At 44.7% G+C, this 21414-nt stretch overlaps 1 protein-coding gene across 2 annotated transcripts in view; it reads left to right on the top strand.

Annotated features, from left to right (window-relative positions):
- Positions 1-21414, top strand: part of LOC126355766 (arylsulfatase B-like) — a 251009-nt gene that overhangs the window by 211647 nt on the left and 17948 nt on the right. Inside the window, exons 1-2 of one of the 2 annotated variants that reach the window (XM_050006167.1) lie at positions 11494-11609; positions 20869-20993. In XM_050006167.1, the coding sequence (XP_049862124.1) occupies positions 20877-20993 (117 nt within the window). In that variant the 5' untranslated portion in view covers positions 11494-11609; positions 20869-20876. Of the gene's footprint in view, positions 1-11493; positions 11610-20868; positions 20994-21414 lie in introns of those variants that run through there. The other variant, XM_050006168.1, reaches the window with a different exon arrangement.

Raw genomic sequence — 21414 nt, forward strand, 5'->3', positions numbered from 1 at the left:
GATGAATGAATGAGATAAGTGAAACAACCTAAACTCATAGTTAACCTTTCAGTCTGCTAACACTCTATCATAAGACACGAGACAGTGGCGTCTACACATGTTGTAGTCCACGAACAAACCCCGCGGAACGATGGCTCAACTGTGACGACACCGGCAAGTTGTATCCTAACCAGCAAAACCTCGAGACGTTCACAGTGAAGCAATGTGGCAGTCTCTGTCTCTAGCAGTCAGTCAGTAGATGCCGAGTTCCTGAGCGTGTAGGCTGAACGAATCTCTCAGTGTCGGCACATCGCTCAGCCCGCAGGATTGTTGCCACGATCTCTCACACGGCCGCACTTGCTGGGTGATCGGCAGCTGCCGCTTTCAAAGCGCGCCGTGATTGATGTCAACACGGGGCGGGAAGTGACGATCTCTACAAATTGCCGATGTCAGCCAAAGGCTTGACGGACGAGGAAAGATCCGCCTGAGAGATCATAACGTGCTATTGGGAAGCACCTGCCCACGCATTGCAGCTCTGGTCAACACGACAGCATTCCCTCGAACACTTCTTTGTGCTGGCTGCCCTGTCAAGCGACCCTAGCCACCTGTGTGTCTTTCCACATAGGAAAGCACTCTTATGTAAATTGTATGCTTACTGGACGGTTAAGAACAGGAAAAGTGGTTGGTATCGGAGGTCATTTCTTTATCAACTTTTTCCGCTACGGATATTGTGGAACGCATGACTATCTACACTACTGGCCATTAAAAATATTACACCACGAAGAGGACGTGCTAGAGACGCGAAATTTAACCGACAGGAAGAAGATGCTGTGATATGCAAATGATTATGTTTTCAGAGTATTCACACAACGTTGGCACTTGTGGAGACACCTACAACGTGCTGACATGACCAAAGTTTCCAACCGATTTCTCATACACAAACAGTAGTTGACCGGCGTTGTCGGGTGGAACGTTGTTGTGATGCCTCGTGTAAGGAGGAGAAATGCGAACCATCACGTTTTCGACTTTGATAAAGCCGGATTGTAGCCTATCGCGATTGCGGTTTATCGTATTGCGACATTGCTGCTCGCAGTGGTCGAGATCTGTTAGCAGAATATGGAATCAGTGGGTACACGAGGATAATACGAAACGCCGTGCTGGATCCCTACGGCCTCGTATCACTAGCAGTCGAGATGACAGGCATCTCATCCGCATGGCTGTAACGGTTCATGCTGCGACGTCTCGATCCCTGAGTGAACAGATGGGGACGTTTGCAAGACAACAACCATCTGCACGAACAGTTCCACGACACATGCAGAAGCATGGACTATCAGCTCAGAGACCGTGGCTGCGGTTACCCTTGACGCTGCATCACAGACAGGAGCGCCTGCGATGGTGTACTCGACGACGAACCTGGGTGCACGAATGGCAAAACGTCATTTTTTTTGGATGAATCCAGGTTCTGTTTACAGCATCATGATGGTCGCATCCGTGTTTGGCGACATCGCCGTGAACGCACATTGGAAGCGTGTATTCGTCGTCGCCATACTGGCATATCACCCGGCGTGATGGTATGGGGTGCCATTGGTTACACGTTTCGGTCACCTCTTATTCCCATTGATGGCACATTGAGCAGTGCACGTTACATTCAGATGTGTTATGACCTGTGGCTCTACCCTTCATTCTATCCCTGCGAAACCCTACGTTTCAGCGGGATAATGCACGACCGCATGTTGCAGGTCCTGTAGGGGCCTTTCTGGATACAGAAAATGTTCGACTGCTGCCCTGGCCAGCACATTCTCCAGATGTCTCACCAATTGAAAACGACTGGTCAATGGTGGCCGAGCAACTGGCTCGTCACAATACGCCAGTCACTACTCTTGATGAACTGTGGTATCGTGTTGAAGCTGCATGGGCAGCTGTAGCTGTACACGCCATCCAAGCTCTGTTTGACTCAATGCCAGGCGTATCAAGGCCGTTATTACGGCCAGAGGTAGTTGTTCTGGGTATTGATTTTTCAGGATCTATGCACCCAAATTGCGTGAAAATGTAATCACATGTCAGTTCTAATATATTTGTCCAATGAATACTCGTTTATCATCTGCATTTCTTCTTGGTGTAGCAATTTTAATGCCCAGTAGTGTATTTAAAGAATATAATTACAGAAAACTGCTGCCAGTCACTTTCGAAATGCGAAAGTCACTCCAAAAGAAATATACAACATTTCCTCAAGAATCCAGCATTTGTTCTATGTTTCTGGCATGCTTTAAGATTGTAGAAACAATCCTCCTGCTTGTATTGAAATTTAATTAAACCCGCCTTCGTAAGTCACGCAGTTGTAGAGCCCCACCAAGATGGCTGATGCACTTGACGTTCGTCTGAAGTAACGTCCTGTTGAGTAAAGGCATGGGACGCTAGGTATAGGATGGCGGTAGTGTCGTGTACACGAGTTATAAAGAGCGGTGCATTGGCGGAGTTGTCATTTGTACTGAGGTGACTCTAGTGAAAAGCTTTCCGGCGTGATTATCACCGCACTACGGGAATTAACGGGCTTAGAACGCGATGTGGTAGCTGGAGCTATACGTATGTTTCGTTCCACTTCGGAAAACGTTAGGGAATTCAATACTGCGAGCTCCACAGTGTCAACAGCGTGCCCAAAGTACCAAATTTCTGGGATCACCTCTCAACCACTGGTGGACGGCATTCACTTAATGACCGAGAGCAGAGCAGCTAAATTTGGCATTAGTGGGCTACGGCAGCGGACTACCGACGCGGTGAAGCAAAGTGCTGACGACATGACATCGCTTGCAACGCCTCTCCTACGCCCGTTGGACCCTAGACGATTCGAAAAGTGTGGCTCGGTCAGATGAGTCCCTAAATCAGCCGGTCACAGGTGATGGTGAAGTTCGATTGTGGCCCAGACCCACGAAGCCATGGACCCAAGTTGTAAAGGAGGCAGTGTGCAAACTGGTGCTGGCTCCGTAATGGCGGGGACTGTGTTTACATGGAATGCACTCCGTCCTCTGGTCCAACTGAACCGATCGTTGACTGGAAACGGTTATGTTCGGCTACTTGGAGACCATTTGCAGCCATTCATGGACTTCATGTTCCCAAACAACTATAGAACTTTTTATGAATGACAACGCGCCATGTCTTTGGGCCACAATCGTCCGCGATTTGTTCGAAGAACATTCTGAACAATGGGATCTGGCCACCCAGATCGCCAGACGTGAATCGCCTCCATCATTTATGGAACGTTATCGAGACGTCAGTTCCTGCACAAAATCCTCCATCGGCAGTATTTTCGCAATTATGGACGGCTATAGAGACAGTGTGGCTCAGTATTTCTGCAGGGGTTTCCAGCGACTTGTTGAGTCCATTCCCCCGACTTGCTGCAATACGCCGGGCAATAGGAGGTCGGACACGATATTAGAATGTATCCCATGACTTTTGTCGCCTTAGTGTACGGTACCTATGTGCTGAGAATGAGGCAGTGACAAACATTCACACGAGATGGGAGAAGCTGTATGGTGATGTCGCTGTTGATCGCAGGGCGCCTGGTCGTGGGGGAAGCAGGTTATCTGATGCCAGTGGGCATGCCAATGATTAGGACCTCGGAAGCAGAGACTCCTGACATTGTGCACCTTATAAACAATTTCATTTTTGTTAACAGAAGCGTAACTGTGAACGAACTGTCAATACGAGTTCGAGTTCGAGAAGCGGGTGTGCGCAGAATGTTGAGAAAGTTGAAATTGGGAAAGGTTTGCGTCAGGTGGTGTACGTTGACGGATGCCCACATAGAAATACGGTAGTTAGTGTTCAGCGAAGTTTCTGGTACAGTACGAGAATTCTAGGGATGACTTCCTTGCAACATCTATGACGGGAGACGAAACCTAGTTGGATCACTATGAACAGGAGACGAAACTGCAATCTATGGAATGGCATGACGCAAACTCGTCAAAGGTGAAGAAATTAAAAAACGTGTCTTTAGCAGAAATAGATATGGCTGCTTTTTTTTTTTTTTTTTTTTTTTTTTTTTTCATGAGGGCTGTTGGTCGTGGACGTCATGCCACATGGATCCACTACCAGTGCTGAAAGACGTATGGAAACCCTTAAATTATTTTTTCTTAGAAAGTGGAAGCAGTGAACCGTCTACAAACTGAGTGAAACCTACAGACCGTTTTTGCTCTACAAAGATGTTCCCATGTTTGCTACTTAAAAATAAACGATATTCACAGCAAAATTAAAATTTTCAATGTTTAATTGAGGTTTTATTGGAAAACTGTCGGTTTTTAACGTGAAACAGAAGGTCATTGTAGTAAAAATAAGAAAAGGAATACAAATTTACCATGTAGTGCTAGAAAACGGAATTTCCTAAAAATAAAGGTAAAATTAAGAAAAAGGCAAAGCAAAAACCTATTAAACATAGCTTCAATATTTCGTCAGGCTTATAAAAAAATATGTTTCTGTTATTCATAAACATCTTTGGAACTTGTCAGTAATAACAGGAAATTCCATAATGAAGAACAATAATAATTAGACAGTTTCTTTTTTTTGTGCATGTAAACTGTACTTGCAACAGAAGTAATTGCTTCAGTTATACAACGGCGCAGACTAACTTTTCCCACTTCTAAAATGCAGTTTATGTTTTGTAGGAATATAAAATACACATGCTCTAACACAGAATAATATGCGGTTCTAGTTATGTTCAAAAGAAACAAACAAATAAAGAAAGAACGAAAAAACAAAGGAAAGTCGTCAGACCCCAGTTTCTCTCCCATACATTCATTTGTGTTTATTTCTGTAACTCTGCTACCAATACCACCGGTAATCCTATAATTTACTATGCCAGTTGTTTCAAAACAACCTAACCGTAATTTTTGTAAAACGCAACTTTAGTTCTGGTCCTTTTCTCATGCCATGCCTCTGGGCAGTTTCCTTGTTTCAGTATTAGTTGTCGGCATGATATTGCGACGTATTCCTTTCCCGCCTTTCACAGTATCTAGTTCGACCGCTATTAGAATCTTTAAAAGGATAGTCCTCATTCGTTTTATTTTATGCACACAAGCATATGTAAGGCATATTTTTTCAGCGTATTCCTCTTGTTTGTTTTCAGTAATTGCACCTGATGACAGGCATTTATTAGCCTGAAACCGGTTGTGAATTTAAGAACAAAAGCGGTGACGTCTCCGTGTATTTAAAAACCGTGTTGACTCATGCCGAAGCACACTGGAATTTTTTTGTATTACCAGCCTAAAGTTGGTACTTCGCCGGACAAAGAAGAACTTTTGAGCAACGTTGGGTAAGAGTACCAATTTCGCTCATTTCATATTATAATCAAACGTGATGATTTCAAATTTACAGCGAGCCGGGGTGGCCGAGCGGTTGTAGGCGCTACAGTCTGGAACCGCGCGACCGCTACGGTCCGAGGTTCGAATCCTGCCTCGGGCATGTATGTGTGTGATATCCCTTAGGTTAGGTAGGTTTAAGTAGTTCTAAGTTCTAGGGGACTGATGACCTCAGAAGTTTAGTCCCATAGTGCTCAGAGCCATCTGAACTTTTTTTTTCAGATTTACATTCCTATCCTCTTTTCCGGTTTCCAAACCCTAGTACCGCTGATCATCAGTCCCAATTTTCTGCAAACTGAATCAGATAACACCACCTGTGTGCGTCTTTCGCAGAAAGGATTAGGCTGTGACATCCATTTGTAGATGAATGTTATTTGTGACGGAATACAAGATAGCACTGACCAGAATGGGACAGAAATCTGTCATTTTCGAAGAACACCTCACAGCCTTAGCTTTGAGTGATGAGGGGACTACGGAAAATGAAAATTTATATTGACGTACGGGGATTGGCACCTTTCTCCTCCCGAATCCACTATCTCATTCACGACGCCACCGCGCACCTTTTTAAGCGCAACACGTAACATTTATTTACGTTGAGGGTCAACTGCGTATGTTGTCTGCCCGACGTAATCGTCTCTCTACCTGTTGCCACACAATGTCCTTTACTGTCGCAACATAAGTGACGTTTCATATTCCTGTTAAATATACAAACACGCTCTCATGTTCCTCGGACAGCACTTTTCTGTTCTGGGAATACTTCAAACTTCTGAGTCACGTCGTCTATCTGAGTCGGTATATCGATGTTCCCCAGCAACAAATAGATGCATAATTTAAACGAGTCCAGGAAAGAATTCGTTCGTAAAAATGAAAGGCAGTGTTTTTATGTCTGATGTAGGGACGGAAACGCGAGCCGCGCAACATTCTTCTGCTGCCGAAGATTTTATTTCTGCGTAACCAAAACAAGAAGATATGGACTTCCTGCTGCATGACTCAGCTCTGACGTGCTTCGTTCTGTGGAGTGAGAGGGGCTTTTCCCAGCCAGAAGCTGCTTAGCTGTGAATGGTTTATTCACGAACTGTGAAGATTTAGATTTATGCTGTAACATTTATTGTACATTCTTACGTGCTTATACTGATAAGAACTTGAACTGGAAGTTACATGTAACTTCAGCGTTAAGGATAATATCGGGAGATAGAAATTCATAAAGTTGATTTACTTTCCCTACTTTCATTGTCTAGTGTCTTGTGGCAGCATATTATGGGGTCACTCGTCAGGAAGTATTTTTTGCATAGAAGCGTCTAATAATTACAATATTTGATGTCCGCTTTACAACTTCTTGTAAACAGCTAAAAGTGTCCCCACCCTAGGTGCGTATACCAGCCCCATACCTGGGGCACTTTACGAATTCAACTGAAGCCTAAATAAAATTATTTTTCATTCTGAAATGTACTGATGAGTTAGAAGTATATACACCAACTTAAATGACCACGCTATAAGAGTAAACAATTTTAATTGTTCTATGATGCATATAACATTTGACAAACATCACACAACAATTCAAACATGGATATATTCAATTAGAGGGAGCAATGTGCATTATATGAAGAGCAGGCCTAAAAAATTGAAATGTGAACTGTCGTTTAGCGTGTTATTTCCATTTAGGCGTGGGAATAGCACTCGGGCACTTACTTTAGAGTTCACAATGATGTTTTAGGTATTTAGTATTGATTCGGTGGATGTGTGTGTGGGTATAAAAAATAACATTATAACACTTGATTGTAACACGACACTTTTTGTGTTGCTGGCACGTTTTTGTGGACATTTTAGACTTGGAAACTTTGGAAAGAATATTGTGACACTTGACAAGCATCAAATAACAGTTTGGATCAAGAAAATTATTAAACTGAGGGTCCATTGTTCCTTACGCTATGTATGGAACAATAGCTGAGAAGTGAACACTGCTGTATGTTGCTGAAAGCAAGCAACTGGAACATAAAGCAGCACTCGATTTGATTTCGCATTTTGCCATTTTTTGGAACAATAAAGCTCATATTCGGCAATAATGCATTTTTCATTTCATAATTACGTTTGCATCAGAGAGTACTGGTTTTTAACCGTTTATGGCGAGTGTGTTTTACTCTCGTTCTCATACTCCATAGAGAACGCTTTATTTGCTCCCAATAAAATTCACAGATGTGAGATGAAATATATACATATACACTCCTGGAAATGGAAAAAAGAACACATTGACACCGGTGTGTCAGACCCACCATACTTGCTCCGGACACTGCGAGAGGGCTGTACAAGCAATGATCACACGCACAGCACAGCGGACACACCAGGAACCGCGGTGTTGGCCGTCGAATGGCGCTAGCTGCGCAGCATTTGTGCACCGCCGCCGTCAGTGTCAGCCAGTTTGCCGTGGCATACGGAGCTCCATCGCAGTCTTTAACACTGGTAGCATGCCGCGACAGTGTGGACGTGAACCGTATGTGCAGTTGACGGACTTTGAGCGAGGGCGTATAGTGGGCATGCGGGAGGCCGGGTGGACGTACCGCCGAATTGCTTAACACGTGGGGCGTGAGGTCTCCACAGTACATCGATGTTGTCGCCAGTGGTCGGCGGAAGATGCACTTGCCCGTCGACCTGGGACCGGACCGCAGCGACGCACGGATGCACGCCAAGACCGTAGGATCCTACGCAGTGCCGTAGGGGACCGCACCGCCACTTCCCAGCAAATTAGGGACACTGTTGCTCCTGGGGTATCGGCGAGGACCATTCGCAACCGTCTCCATGAAGCTGGGCTACGGTCCCGCACACCGTTAGGCCGTCTTCCGCTCACGCCCCAACATCGTGCAGCCCGCCTGCAGTGGTGTCGCGACAGGCGTGAATGGAGGGACGAATGGACACGTGTCGTCTTCAGCAATGAGAGTCGCTTCTGCCTTCGTGCCAATGATGGTCTTCTGCGTGTTTGGCACCGTGCAGGTGAGCGCCACAATCAGGATTGCACACGACCGAGGCACACAGGGCCAACACCCGGCATAATGGTGTGGGGAGCGATCTCCTACACTGGCTGTACACCTCTGGTGATCGTCGAGGGGACACTGAATAGTGCATGGTACATCCAAACCGTCATCGAACCCATCGTTCTACCATTCCTAGACCGGCAAGGGAACTTGCTGTTCCAACAGGACAATGCACGTCCGCATGTATCCCGTGCCACCCAACGTGCTCTAGAAGGTGTAAGTCAACTACCCTGGCCAGCAAGATCTCTGGATCTGTCCCCCATTGAGCATGTTTGGGACTGGATGAAGCGTCGTCTCACGCGGTCTGCACGTCCAGCACGAACGCTGGTCCAGCTGAGGCGCCAGGTGGAAATGGCATGGCAAGCCGTTCCACAGGACTACATCCAGCATCTCTACGATCGTCTTCATGGGAGAATAGCAGCCTGCATTGCTGCGAAAGGTGGATATACACTGTACTAGTGCCGACATTGTGCATGCTCTGTTGCCTGTGTCTATGTGCCTGTTGTTCTGTCAGTGTGATCATGTGATGTATCCGACCCCAGGAATGTGTCAATAAAGTTTCCCCTTCCTGGGACAATGAATTCTCGGTGTTCTTATTTCAATTTCCAGGAGTGTATATGTGACGGCACACTCTGGTACCACAGCGGTACCTATGACGAAAAAAAATCAGAATTGCAGATTTTGAGATGTTTACGAAAGTATTTTTGTTGTTGCCATAGTACCAGAAGTAAACTGTAAGACATTTCGCAATACGCGCCGTTCAATTCAGAACAAAAGACGGGGCAAGTTGAGCAAGGGCATCGTTTCGCTGCAAGACAATGCCCGTCCGCATGTGGCCATCATCCTCTGTACAGTCCCGGTCTTACGCCCATCTGTTCCTGCACTTGAAGAAACACCTGAGCGGTCAGCGTCTTCAAAACTATGACAAAGTCAAAACAGTGGTGATGCAGTGGTTAACAAGTCAGGCGGCAGACTTCTGTGCGGAGGGTATTCAGAAACTGGTACAACGTTATGACAAGTGCCTCAATATTGACGGAAATTATGTAGAAAAGTAGATTAAGGTACAGGTTTCCAAGTAAAAATAAAATTATTGAGATATCTTAGCACGTCTTTTTTTAAATTTCAAAACGATACTTACTTAAAAAACATGCCTCGTACAAAATAAAAATATTGGCACTCAATATTGCCATTTGGATATCGATGTGCTTGTGAGAAAATGTCGCCGATAAACTGTGCTATCAAAAAATCAGTATAAATTTGAAAACTGAATAAATCACGGGAACAATGTAGATAGAGAGGTACAAATTGACACTCATGTGTTCAAAAAATGTCCGACAGATGGCGCTTCATCTTATCAGAATAGCAATAATTAGCATAACAAAGTAAGACAAAGCAAAGACGATGTTCTTTACAGGAAATGCTCAATGTGTCCACCATATAGCTGTAGTCGAGATGTTGTGAACAGCACTGTAAAGCATGTCCGGAGTTATGGTGACTCATTGGCGTCGGATGTTGTCTTTCAGCATCCCTAGAGATGTCGGTTGATTACACACTTGCGACTTCAGGTAACCCCAAAGCCAATAATCGCACGGACTGAGATCTGGGGGCCTGGGAGGCCAAGCATGACGAAAGTGGCGGCTGGGCACACGATCATCACCAAAGGACGCGCGTAAGAGATCTTTCACGTGTCTAGCTTATGGGGTGGAGCGCCATCCTGCATAAACAACGCACGTTCCAGCAGGTGTTTATCAGCCAGGCTGGGGATGATGTTATTCTGTAACATTTCGGCGTACCTCTCACCCGTCACGGTATCAGTTACAAAACCAGAATCACCCATTTCCTCGGAGAAAAAAGGCCCGACAACGGTAGATGTGGTAAATCCAACCCATACCGTGACTTGCAATGGAGTTTCCACGACAGTTCTAGGATTTTCGGTAGCCCAAATTCTGCAGTTGTAGGCATTGACAGACCCTCGGAGCGTTAAATGAGTCTCGTCGGTCCACAACACGTTACTCAACCAATCTTCATATTCTGCATCTTTTGAAATGCCCACACCTCAAATGCCCTCCGCTTCAGTAAATCGCCAGGTAACAGATGAAGATGCCCATGGATTTTGTACGGATAGCAGCGGAGGGTACGCCTAAGTGCCAACCAAACAGTAGTGTATGGAATGACGGTGCGACGTGCGACTGCACAAGCGCTCACTTCCCCGTGCATAGACGAACCCGCTACAGTCTCCACTTCTTCCTGAACTGTTCAGATGCCTCTGAGCACTATGGAACTCAACATCTGAGGTCATCAGTTCCCTAGAATTTAGAACTACTTAAACGTAACTTACCTAAGGACATCACACACATCCATGCCCGAGGCAGGATTCGAACCTGCGACCGTAGCTGTCGCGCGGTTCCAGACTGATTACTTTTGGAAAAAATATCTGTGTATCGCTATTTTATCAGCAGCCCGAGTGTGAACCCGACAACGTGGCTCGTGCTAGCTGCTCGAGCACTAGTCATTGGCTAGCTTCCTAGGCAATGAAGAGCCGCTACTGGGCTGTCAACGCCTAAGACTCGTCTCCCAGAATATACGAGTGGGAAGCAACCCGGGGACTCCCGGGCAGCTGCCACATTCACACACGTGCAAGCAGTGAAAAAGAGAGAGCGAGGGACACAGAGAGAGAGAGAGAGAGAAAGAGAGAGAGATGAGAGAGCGTGCGCGCTGCAGCCGTGACGTCAACGGCGGCAGGTCCTTCCCCTGCGCCAACCTGTTGCCGGTCACCTACATCCCGCGAGTGGCTGGCTGATTCTCGGAAAGCGGCGCGAGCCGCCAGGTGGGAGCGGCTAATATTAGCTGGCGTGCGTCAGGCCGGGCAGGGCTCGGCTCGGCTACCGCTAGTCCGCCTCCGAGTGCGGCCGGACCAGACTGGCGAACGAAATACCAGCGCGGGATTTACGCGCCGTGACGCCGGCGGTGCCCACTGCGAGGCGGGTTGACGCGCGAGTGGAGGGGGCCGACGCGCAGGCTGCGTGCAGCCGGGGCCGGTGGGGGGTGGGGGCGGGGGGGCGGGGGGCGGGCTGCTGCTGCACTCACCGCTGCGGCCGGTCACTTAGTATATAGCGGCGGCTGGCACGTGGTCCGCGGCAGTGGTCGGCTGCGAGGCGCCACCAGAACGTCGCGTCGGGGCTCTCTGGTTGCAGGCAGCGAGGGAGCAGGGGACGCAGCGTAGCAGACGAACGCGACCAGCACACCGTGTCACAGGGTACGTAGCGCCAGTACCGAAGAGCTCAGCAGACTGTGCCGTGTCCCGGCAAACGCCCAGCACCGCGTCAGATCCGCCGGCGAACAAGCAGCACCGTGGTGCTTTGAAAAGAACTCTGCAGGCTATAACGTCGAACTGTCGTTTCAGTGTCGTTAAAATCTTACAATGTTTGCCCATCTTGACTGCGGTAACACCTGCAGCTTGGTGAGAAATCCTGGTACAGTGGTTCTCGGAGTGCTAGTGAAACAGACTGATGCTCGTATCCTCTACGTGGATACGAAATGTGGCACTTTTCTGGTACAAGCTCCAATAAAGAGATCGCCGGCATTGTCCATGCTGTCATCAAATGGATCACGACAGGCCTAAATCGCATTTAAGGCTGGACAACGCAAATTCATTGACACACTGCTGTTGTGGTCTTCAGTTCTAAGACTGGTTTGGTACAGCTCTCCGAGCTACTCTATACTGTGCAAGTCTCTTCATCTCCGAATAACTACCCGACAACCTACTTCTATTCTAAGTGCTTACTGCTTTCACCCATTGGTCTCCTACAATTTTTACCCCCACACTTCTCTCTAATACCAAATTACAATTTCTTGATGCCACAGGATATGTCTTATTAACCCATCTCTGAGTTCAGTCAAGATCATAAATTTATTTGACTCAGCATATCCTCACAGTTTACGCGAGTACCCACCTAATCTTCAGTGTTCTTCTCTAGCATCACATTGCAAAAGCTTCTCTTTGCTTTTTGACTGAATCCCATATCGTCCACGTTTCACTTCCGTATAAGTGAAACCTTCAGAAAAGACTTCATAACACCCTACGGTAACACATTTTTCTTCATCAGAAACACTTTTCTTGCTATTTCCCTCTCTACCTCGAAAATCATCGGTTATATTGCTACCCAAATAGCAACACGCAGCTACTACTTTTAGTGTATCACTTTCTCGTCCAATTACCTCAGCTTAGCCTAATTTAATTCGACTACATTCAATTACCCTTTTTTTTTATTTCTGCTGATGTTCATTCACTGACACTCAGACATGATATCACCCGTGTGTGTGTGTGTGTGTGTCTGTGTGTGTGTGTGTGTGTGTGTGTGTGTGTGTGTGTTTGTGTGTCTTTTCTCAGGCCACGGAAAGATTACGAATAAACGCTTTCGTGCAGAAAAAAATTTAAAAAAATATTATTCTATTATGCGGTAGAAGATAGTAATATCTAGCAAACATACTGCAGTCCAAACTGTCTGTAGTACTTCATAACCTTTCACTGCTAACTACATCAACAATTCGGCAGTTGTATTCCTAGTGAACCAAAGTCCTTCAGCAGACGTCTCGAAGGAAAATTTTCTAGAACCACGCCGAATATGAGGGTCAAAGTGGTAGGATTAGGTGGTCTGACGATGGTGTCTCGATCTGACGCCGAAACAGTGTGCCACCTGATTTCAGGCAATGTAGATGCACAGTCTTCGAAACTAGCGCAACGTCTTAGACACGTGAAATGCAGTCGTCACCGAAGTACCCCGTCAGATAGAAAAAGCGAGATTCTAAACGATAAACACCTCTCGTTGGTAAGGTTGTGAAATAAAGTGCCAACATTTGTTCCGGTTAAACCCAGCGATCACGATAAAGCTTTAACATAACGACTCTTCTGGAGAATTTCGATGTTTATGATGCTTTCACCCGAATAGTAATTCTCTTGTAGCGGCTGTTATGCTTCACACACTTTATGAACAAATTACTTCGCTTCCTGATGTCATGATACCTCGAACTAATTTCATTCGTCCTTTCACTAATCGATTTCTGTTATAATTTCTCTGTCTGTCTGACAGCGCCGTATATCTAGACTGTGACTTAGCTCTGAAGATAGTCTTGGACTGATAAAAAAAAGAAAGATTTTAATGTCGACGTCAGTGTTATTAAAGATGTAGTTCAGAGTTACAATAGAATGACTGGACTGGAACCCACTCTCTCCCGGATACAAGACCCTTCCATCGAGGGACTGATAAGAGCAGTTGTTCATGTGATGTGCAAGGCCCTTCATAGGATTTGATTTCTGCAATGCTAACACAGTGAAAAACAAACGGACACCTATCTCACAGTTTCTTGACCTGACCTGTCAAGCAGGTTTATCATATTGAGGGGCAAAAGTGTCATCGTCAATTTCTTTTACATCTCTCACCAGCTGTCTGAGTGAAGAGAATGAGTAAAACGAATTAAAAGGCTGTCGGAATGTTCCTCTTCCAATGAACGTCACCTTGTCATTCTTTACAGAGGTGCTGGAAGGAGGGGTGAGGGGGGAGGGGGGGACTGCAAGTCATTGTAGCAAGCTTCAATTTTTCTTAGTTTACTATATTTCCGCAGGATCCTTCATGCATCTTAACAGCAAACTGAGAGCTAAAACTACACAAAGATAAATTTATCATCCTGGCTAAGTTTCCCGTTTTCGTTTGTACCTACTATGATTCTCCTTGCAAAGTTATTGCCATGTTAATCACCAAAAGACTTTTTGCAGCGAAATTTGCTGCCAATAGCTCAACAGTATCTGACCAACTAGTCCTCAAAGTAGCCGAGGTCGCTAACACATGCCATTCCGGTGGCGTGCGCCTCACCGACCGACCTTAATTCTTACATCGGTCCCACCGCCACAGTGTAGGCAACCCATCTGTCACCTACGCGTAGCGGGCCCTCGAATTAAGCGGCGTCTGAGAGTTCAATGCAGTAACTCTTGCGCTATCCCTCATTGCGGAGTGGTGTGCACTGATGAAGGCAGATGCGTGATACGTTCTGAGCAGAGACAGATAGAGAATAGTTTGCGGCTTCGTCAATCTGCTCTCTGTCTCCATTCAGCACCACACTCTCCAGCTGTTCTTTACTCTGAGAACTGGTAATGCTGGCGTTTTCACTACAGAGGGCATAAAATACTTGTAAATACAATGCTATCACTCATTAACGTCATATTTTTTGTGTTTGTTTCGTGTGGGCCATAATGAACACTGCACTAACACAATAGTAATCACCAAATACGCAGTAACACGAAGCTAAGTATGTTTCTTCCACAGCAGTGGCATTTCTTTATTACCACTTGGACCTTCTTCGGCGAACGTTTAGCTTATACTTTTCAGTTTCCTACATTTTCTTCTAGCAACACCTCTTTATGTTTTAACTCTTAGTCTGCCTCAAGCACCCAGTTAGGGTCCTTTGCTGTTTCTCGGGTTTCCTAATCTCTTTGTGTTTGTCTGTTTCTCTTCTGTACATGTCCCTGTCAATTATATTTTCTGTAGTTAGGCCTAGTTCCTCTACGCCTTTCATTATTTTCTATTACACAAATAATATCTGCTGTTTTGTTTTGCCTTAAACGCACTGCAAATTATTCACTTTTTGTGTATGAGCATAGGTTTCTGCCGTTAATATCAGTTTAAGACAAATGTTCTCTGAGTGTGTAAGAGTAATGATGGTAACAGTCTCAACGTTTCGGCAACTACTGCGTATGTACACGCCGTCACGAAGACGAGGAAAGTGAGTCGAAGACTGAACCGTTCTCGCCCACTCGGGAGACATTGTGCGATCATCGCTGCTGTATCTCGGCAAAGAGAGGAGTAATTACAAAGTTGTGATGTCTCCATTTCCTCAGTTCCTTTATAATTACTCCTCTCTTTGTCGACTACTGATATTTTCGTAGTTACCAATCTATGATAGTTATGTGGGTGGATCTCACTAAGCGCGACTGACTGGAATATCTCTATCAGTTACACCCTTTGCTGGAAACGTTGAACTAAAGTAACAAAATCATGCTACGAGGTTCGAATTGAACTTTCGTGATGCTTCAATCTTCCACAAAATGCTTTTTTCAGCCCAGAAATACCTAAACACACGTTGTAGCACCTCAAGGAAGTTGTATGTGCTCTCGTATCGATTGACATGTACCAACGGTCACCTTATAGCTTTCGCAGAAAAAGCCATGAACTTCTTCGAAATCGACGGAGATGCAAGAAATTTATCCCTTTGCTTTCTTCTGCTGCTTAAATGTATCTTAATTCGTAGAGGTCAAACTATTCGGTGTAGAGGCTGCAGAGGAACAGGCCGAACTGTTTGCTTTCCGTCAAGGTCAGTGGCCCTGCTAACATCTCCCCATTTCAGACATCGACATAATTCCTGGTAACATTTTTAAAGGCTTTGGGCTTTCATGGCGCCATGGTGACATATTTCGACTATCTATCACACCCAAAATAATGTCGCCACGCAAGTTACGATACTTGGCTCCTAACTATGAGAACTTAGAATATCGCCGAAAGCTTTAGGCCGAACGCGATAGGAAAACTGACAAAATAATCCAAGAATGTCGTCACGAGACTAAGTCCCCAGTTTTAAAACATCTCCATTTCTGGAAGTTACTGTATCTCTTCCTTCCTTTCATAGATCAGCCGCACTTATAATTGAATTTGCTGCGATTTGGATAGAACTTCTATTTTCTCCACAAGTTATTACCCTTCGATCAGTTACGACATTCTCTCTGCTGCTTCGTTCTTTAACTCTCGAAGCAATTCATTTTCCATACGGAAAATTTTTCTTCTAGCGTACCAGCAACAGCCTGTAGAATTATTCATGCGTTCGCTCCATTATATTCCCCCCCCCCCCCCCCACCGTCCTCTCAGTATCCACACTGCCGTTGCGTATCTGTTTTACTGCATCGCTCCGTAAGTTCCCTCATTTTGTTTTGGTCGGCCTGCCACAATCTCTACAACTTTCCATGTGGCCTCCTGCTATGCGGCAGTGTGCATAGCTGCCGTTCCTCCGGTCGTCCTTCGTCTTATAATCGCTGCTTTATTTGGTTTGCATTTGTCTCACAGCCACCTCAGCCAGATATTTCTTCTTGTCGCGTGTTTCGTAAAGTACCAGTTTCAGAACACCCAGTAGCTACTCGCCCAGCCGCGTGAATCTCTTTTTCCGATACCGCCGCGTTACAGAACCCAAGTATACTCCTTCTGCTTTCGTAACGCTGTCCATGAAGAAACACGAGAGCACATCGTGACGTAACAATTATTTCAGTGTGCTGAATTTCGGCTAACGACCTCTTCTAATAAGCAGTTGGCTTGCAAAACATGAACTTATTATTTCTACAGTCGAATCGTGAGTGAGAAGAAATATTTTCCGCTGATGCGTTCAGAGTTCTGGTACGACGTCTTTTTAAAAATATATTTAAAAAATCGGGGCATTAGTGAAGTTAATAACAATGAAAACTGCACCAATGAGTGGCCTGCATTTCAATGGGTGTTTAAGTTTACTAGCTCGTCAAAGCGTTTCAAAATCCTGTACAACTCTTTCTGCGGAGCTATCATCTATTAGGGAAGAGAGCAGCATCTGAATAGCTAGCCTGTTTAGTACACAAAGTAGACGTACGCACGAGATCCTAGGAAGTACTCCAAGACTTCAGTTCTTCACACATAATCACCTAACAGTCTGCGAGAAAATAGTTTACCCTTCCGAAATTTACAGTTCTATATATTCACTTAACATTGGCCATTATCATAATTTAATAATGGCTGACGGAGTTAACGATGAATTATTGGGACAAAAATGATTGTTGCGACACAAATGTATGTTTTTTTTTATCAGCATTGAACAGCTCAGTGATTGCATCTTTCTTTGGCACCGCACACAACTCTGCTGTGATGACTTTGTTTTGTTAAGTAGTTGTGAACTGGATCACGGAAGGTACAATAAATGCTAATGAAACTGCCACATTACTACGGTTGTGCCACTAACACGTTATACAACGCCCAGTTACAGGCTAAGGTATAACACCATTGGACCATAATGATGATAAATATTATCATTATTACGGTCGTAAATCTCTGTCGTATATACACGATATTTCAGCCAATCGCTGTGCTTTTTGTAGTCGGTGATTCTCCTGGGCTCTAGTCCACAAATATAACTGTTCAAACTCTTTAGCAACGACGCAGACGTATAAAAGGCTTCGAATTACTTATGGAAAATTAAGCCCGTAGTCTTCCTCTGTAAAATGTCAATGTCCACAAATTACAGATGTCTTGATACCCAGGTTCGACAGTGCAAAAACTTATGACGGATGCCGCTATCGACAGATAAATAGCTACCACTTTGTTCTTGTAGAACACTGGTTACCTTGTAATGGTGAAATAAAGGACGTGGAAATCCGTATCAGTGTCACAGCAGCATGATTTGAGCCCAGTTGCTGACGAATGCGCCATCTGTCTCAATAACTGCTCCGGATCAAGTCTCATATGTTCTGTAAGAACACTACTCAGTAAAATGAACTCATAAAGATTTTCAACACTTTAGAGCAGATACTTTTGTATCTCGCTATTTTTCCATTCCATTTAACGTAAGTTAACAGTTCAGTCAGGTGTTTTGCAGACACAAAAAAGAATATATTTGACACATAGTACGACGGCTATTCGGACAGTAAGGTCACATGCGTCGAGAAATGGAAACCACTGTAAAAAATCAAAAACGTTTTATTCGCAACAGTTTGCTACAACTTCCAGCCACTTATCTATGTAGTCGTCGTACCGATTAAACACCTCTCGTAGCGTTGTACCAACTTTCCAACACCATCGTCATTGGAAGGCAGCTGCCTGTGCTTTCCGCCAATTCCCTACGCTGGTCCATAGCTCGTTGTCTGTGCCAAAAGGTTGTCTCCACAGACAGCGTTTCATGTTAGCAGAGATGAATCTCACGTGGAGCCAATTATGGGCTTTATTGTGCGTTATCAAACATTTCCCATAGGAAACGCTGCAGGAGCACCTTCATTGTCCCTGCTGAGTGCGGATGAGAATTGTCGTGTAGCAGGAAAAGTTATGTTACGTGGGTTGAATAGCTTCAGGTAAAATCTTTCAACAGGGCCTCCTACTTGGCGGCAGACACTACTTTCTAGCCATCTTCACGTTCTCACTGTAAACTCAAGACTGAAAAGAGCGACGGCCGCGATCGACAGGCCTACTAGAGACTTTACTCATCACATAAGTGCAAAGCTTCACCTAATTTTCAATGTCGTTTTCATTTCGCGCCCGATCTGACCCTACTTTCTGAATACCCCTCGTATTTAAACATTAGAATTAATGACAGTATCCAGACACTTCTTTCATAATTACATATCTCCAAAATGAATATCTTAGAGAATAAGACGACATCTAGTAATGTCAATTTTTGACACTGGAAGTACATCCTTTTTTTCAGCACGACACTTGAACTCAAATACCCTGACCCAAAAATCCAAAGACACATCTACATATATAAACCCAATAACGCAAACATCACAATATTGTTACCTCGAGTATTATGCCAACGTCATTCTTCGTTCCTCCTCACAGTCATAAATAGTCTCCTCAATAACCAAATTCGTGAATGGATCAAATCCATGTAACATGCCGTCCGTCATTTAGTTCAGAAGGAAGCTTCTTTCCATGAAGTTCTCCATTTCTGGTGGATGTGTTCTGCTCATTTTGCAAGAAAATATTCTTCAATGAACAAATCGTCGATTCCCGCAAAATAAACTCTGTACTTGCAATTTGCCGCACATTTTCACTCGACATTGTACTTTACATTGAAGGTTCACCGCCGCATAAAAGAAAAGTTCAGTGGGAGCATAGCTCCGGTTCAAAGAGTGCGATTATTTTGTAGGCATCACGGTAACACTGTAATGACCTGACTACCTTTGAGTGGGTAAACGCTGTCTTCTCCGCTGGCACGGTGTTCCGTGTCGAGGTCGTGCATCGCCAAGGAACCCGTGGCCCAACCCGGTTACATCATAACACGCGGCACGTTGCGCCTTCTGACCGCCGCCTCCAAGGACCTGCTCCTGTGCTTCAGTTACGTATTTAGTGGTCTGCGTGCCAGATTATGATTTTGGACGCGGCAGAGCCGAACAATAAATATATGAAATACAACCAAAACGGTCGGAGCGACGGAATATTACAGGAGTGGCTGCGTGTCCTACATATCTACTATGTTCCAAGAAACGCAGGACAGCTTGTACCGGTCAAGGCCGCAGGCAGAAACTTAACAGCTGGAACCAGAGATACAATCTATGGAGTTCCGACCACGCTTCCTTGGGTAGATAACAAACACGTCGCTGTCTCTGTCACAAATCCAGGATTGAAACATACAACTAAAACTTGTTCAATAACCTAGTCGTATTTTTCTTCCATGTTCTGACAAGAATGACGTTATGAGCGTTTGCAGTGAGCCAGGGATTTTTCTCTCGTTGCCTCGTCTTTACATGAGACTGATATCAAACCATGTGAAGTATCATCGGACTAAAAAAAATGCTTTTTTAATTATCATTAATGAATGGAACTTGTTTTCCATAGAAATGTTGTGTATGATATTACTACGAAGTCGACCAAAGAACATCCGTCAGAAATAGGTTTGGGTAGTGTTCTCCATAGTTTGTCATAAAATGTTTGTGGTGAAGCCACAATACAGTGAAAGAAATTACTTCGCACGTACTGAACGCTGGTCCCTTTTCATTAACATTGGTGACTTCGATGAGCGAATAGAACACGAACCTTTGGTAAATTTAGATCATCTCGATTGTTTACGGTTTCGGCCAATAAAGGCGCGTCTTCATTCACAAAGAACGCAACTATGTTACTCAACACATGCGAGATTGATAGTGGACGTCACTGAGGAACATAGAGGAAAAAGCATGGCAGAGGCTTTTTTTAGTAAAGCAATTTGCAGCCGATATTCTGTCGACACTGTTCTCGGTTGTTTTATCACGTGAGTATTTCTCTGCTGTGAGGTCTGAAATTAACGTGCCTTGCACAAACCAGGTTTCATAGAAGTACCTGCAATATAACGCTTTTTTAACTATACTAATGAACTGAACTTGTTGAACTTGTGTCCCCAAGAAATCTTGAGTATATCGTTTTAACGAAATCGGCCAAAGAAGAATCATTGTTTTTTAACACGTGTCAGAGATAGTTATGGTAACGATATTCTATAATTCATCATAAAATGCTAGAGCTGAAGCCATAATACAATAAAAGAAGTTTATTCGCACGTACTGAACGCGGGTCCACTAACGTAACTTCAGTGACTTCGATGTACGGATAGAACACGAACTTCTGATACATTTTGTTTTCAGCCGATATGGGCGCGTCTTAATTAGCAAGGAAGAGTATACTTATGTTACTGAAAGCATCTGAGAGTTTTCGTAGAGGTTAGTGAGGAACAAACAACCTATAGCATTTGGTGCTGGCACGTTGCAGGTGCAGCCATGTCCAGAACGTGTTTGTCGGTCGCAGCCGTGGTGCTGCTGGCGCTCTTCGCGAACACGTCTTCCACGCCCACGAAGCAGCGGCCCAACATCATCATCATGCTGGCCGATGATCTGGTAAGTAGTTGCTCCACGATTTTTTTCATGGTCCGCTGCAGACCATAAATCGCCTCACAGCACCCAGGTAGAAATTCCCTCAAAATGTTAGCAACAGATCCACAATCTGTAGCTAATTTTACATCTCGGTTTTGTAATGATATTCACGACGTAGAGTACGCTCGATGGAATGAATTGTGCTTCTATCTATGTAGTCCATTACATTAAACTTTTTTTAGATCCTTTTAAGTCACACAACATGAAACATGTCTCGATGAAAGGATATGTCATGTTTCCATAATTCCGCTGATTGAAGCTCGAACTTCATAATTATTGTTTGGTTTACCGACAAAGTTAGACACTGTGGTAATGACAGGCCACCGGATTTTTTGAAACGAGAACGTTTACAGTTGTCTAATTTTGCTGAACCGAAAACGAATAG

The sequence above is a fragment of the Schistocerca gregaria genome, chromosome 3 (genome assembly GCF_023897955.1).
Source record: "Schistocerca gregaria isolate iqSchGreg1 chromosome 3, iqSchGreg1.2, whole genome shotgun sequence".
Taxonomy (NCBI): domain Eukaryota; kingdom Metazoa; phylum Arthropoda; class Insecta; order Orthoptera; family Acrididae; genus Schistocerca; species Schistocerca gregaria.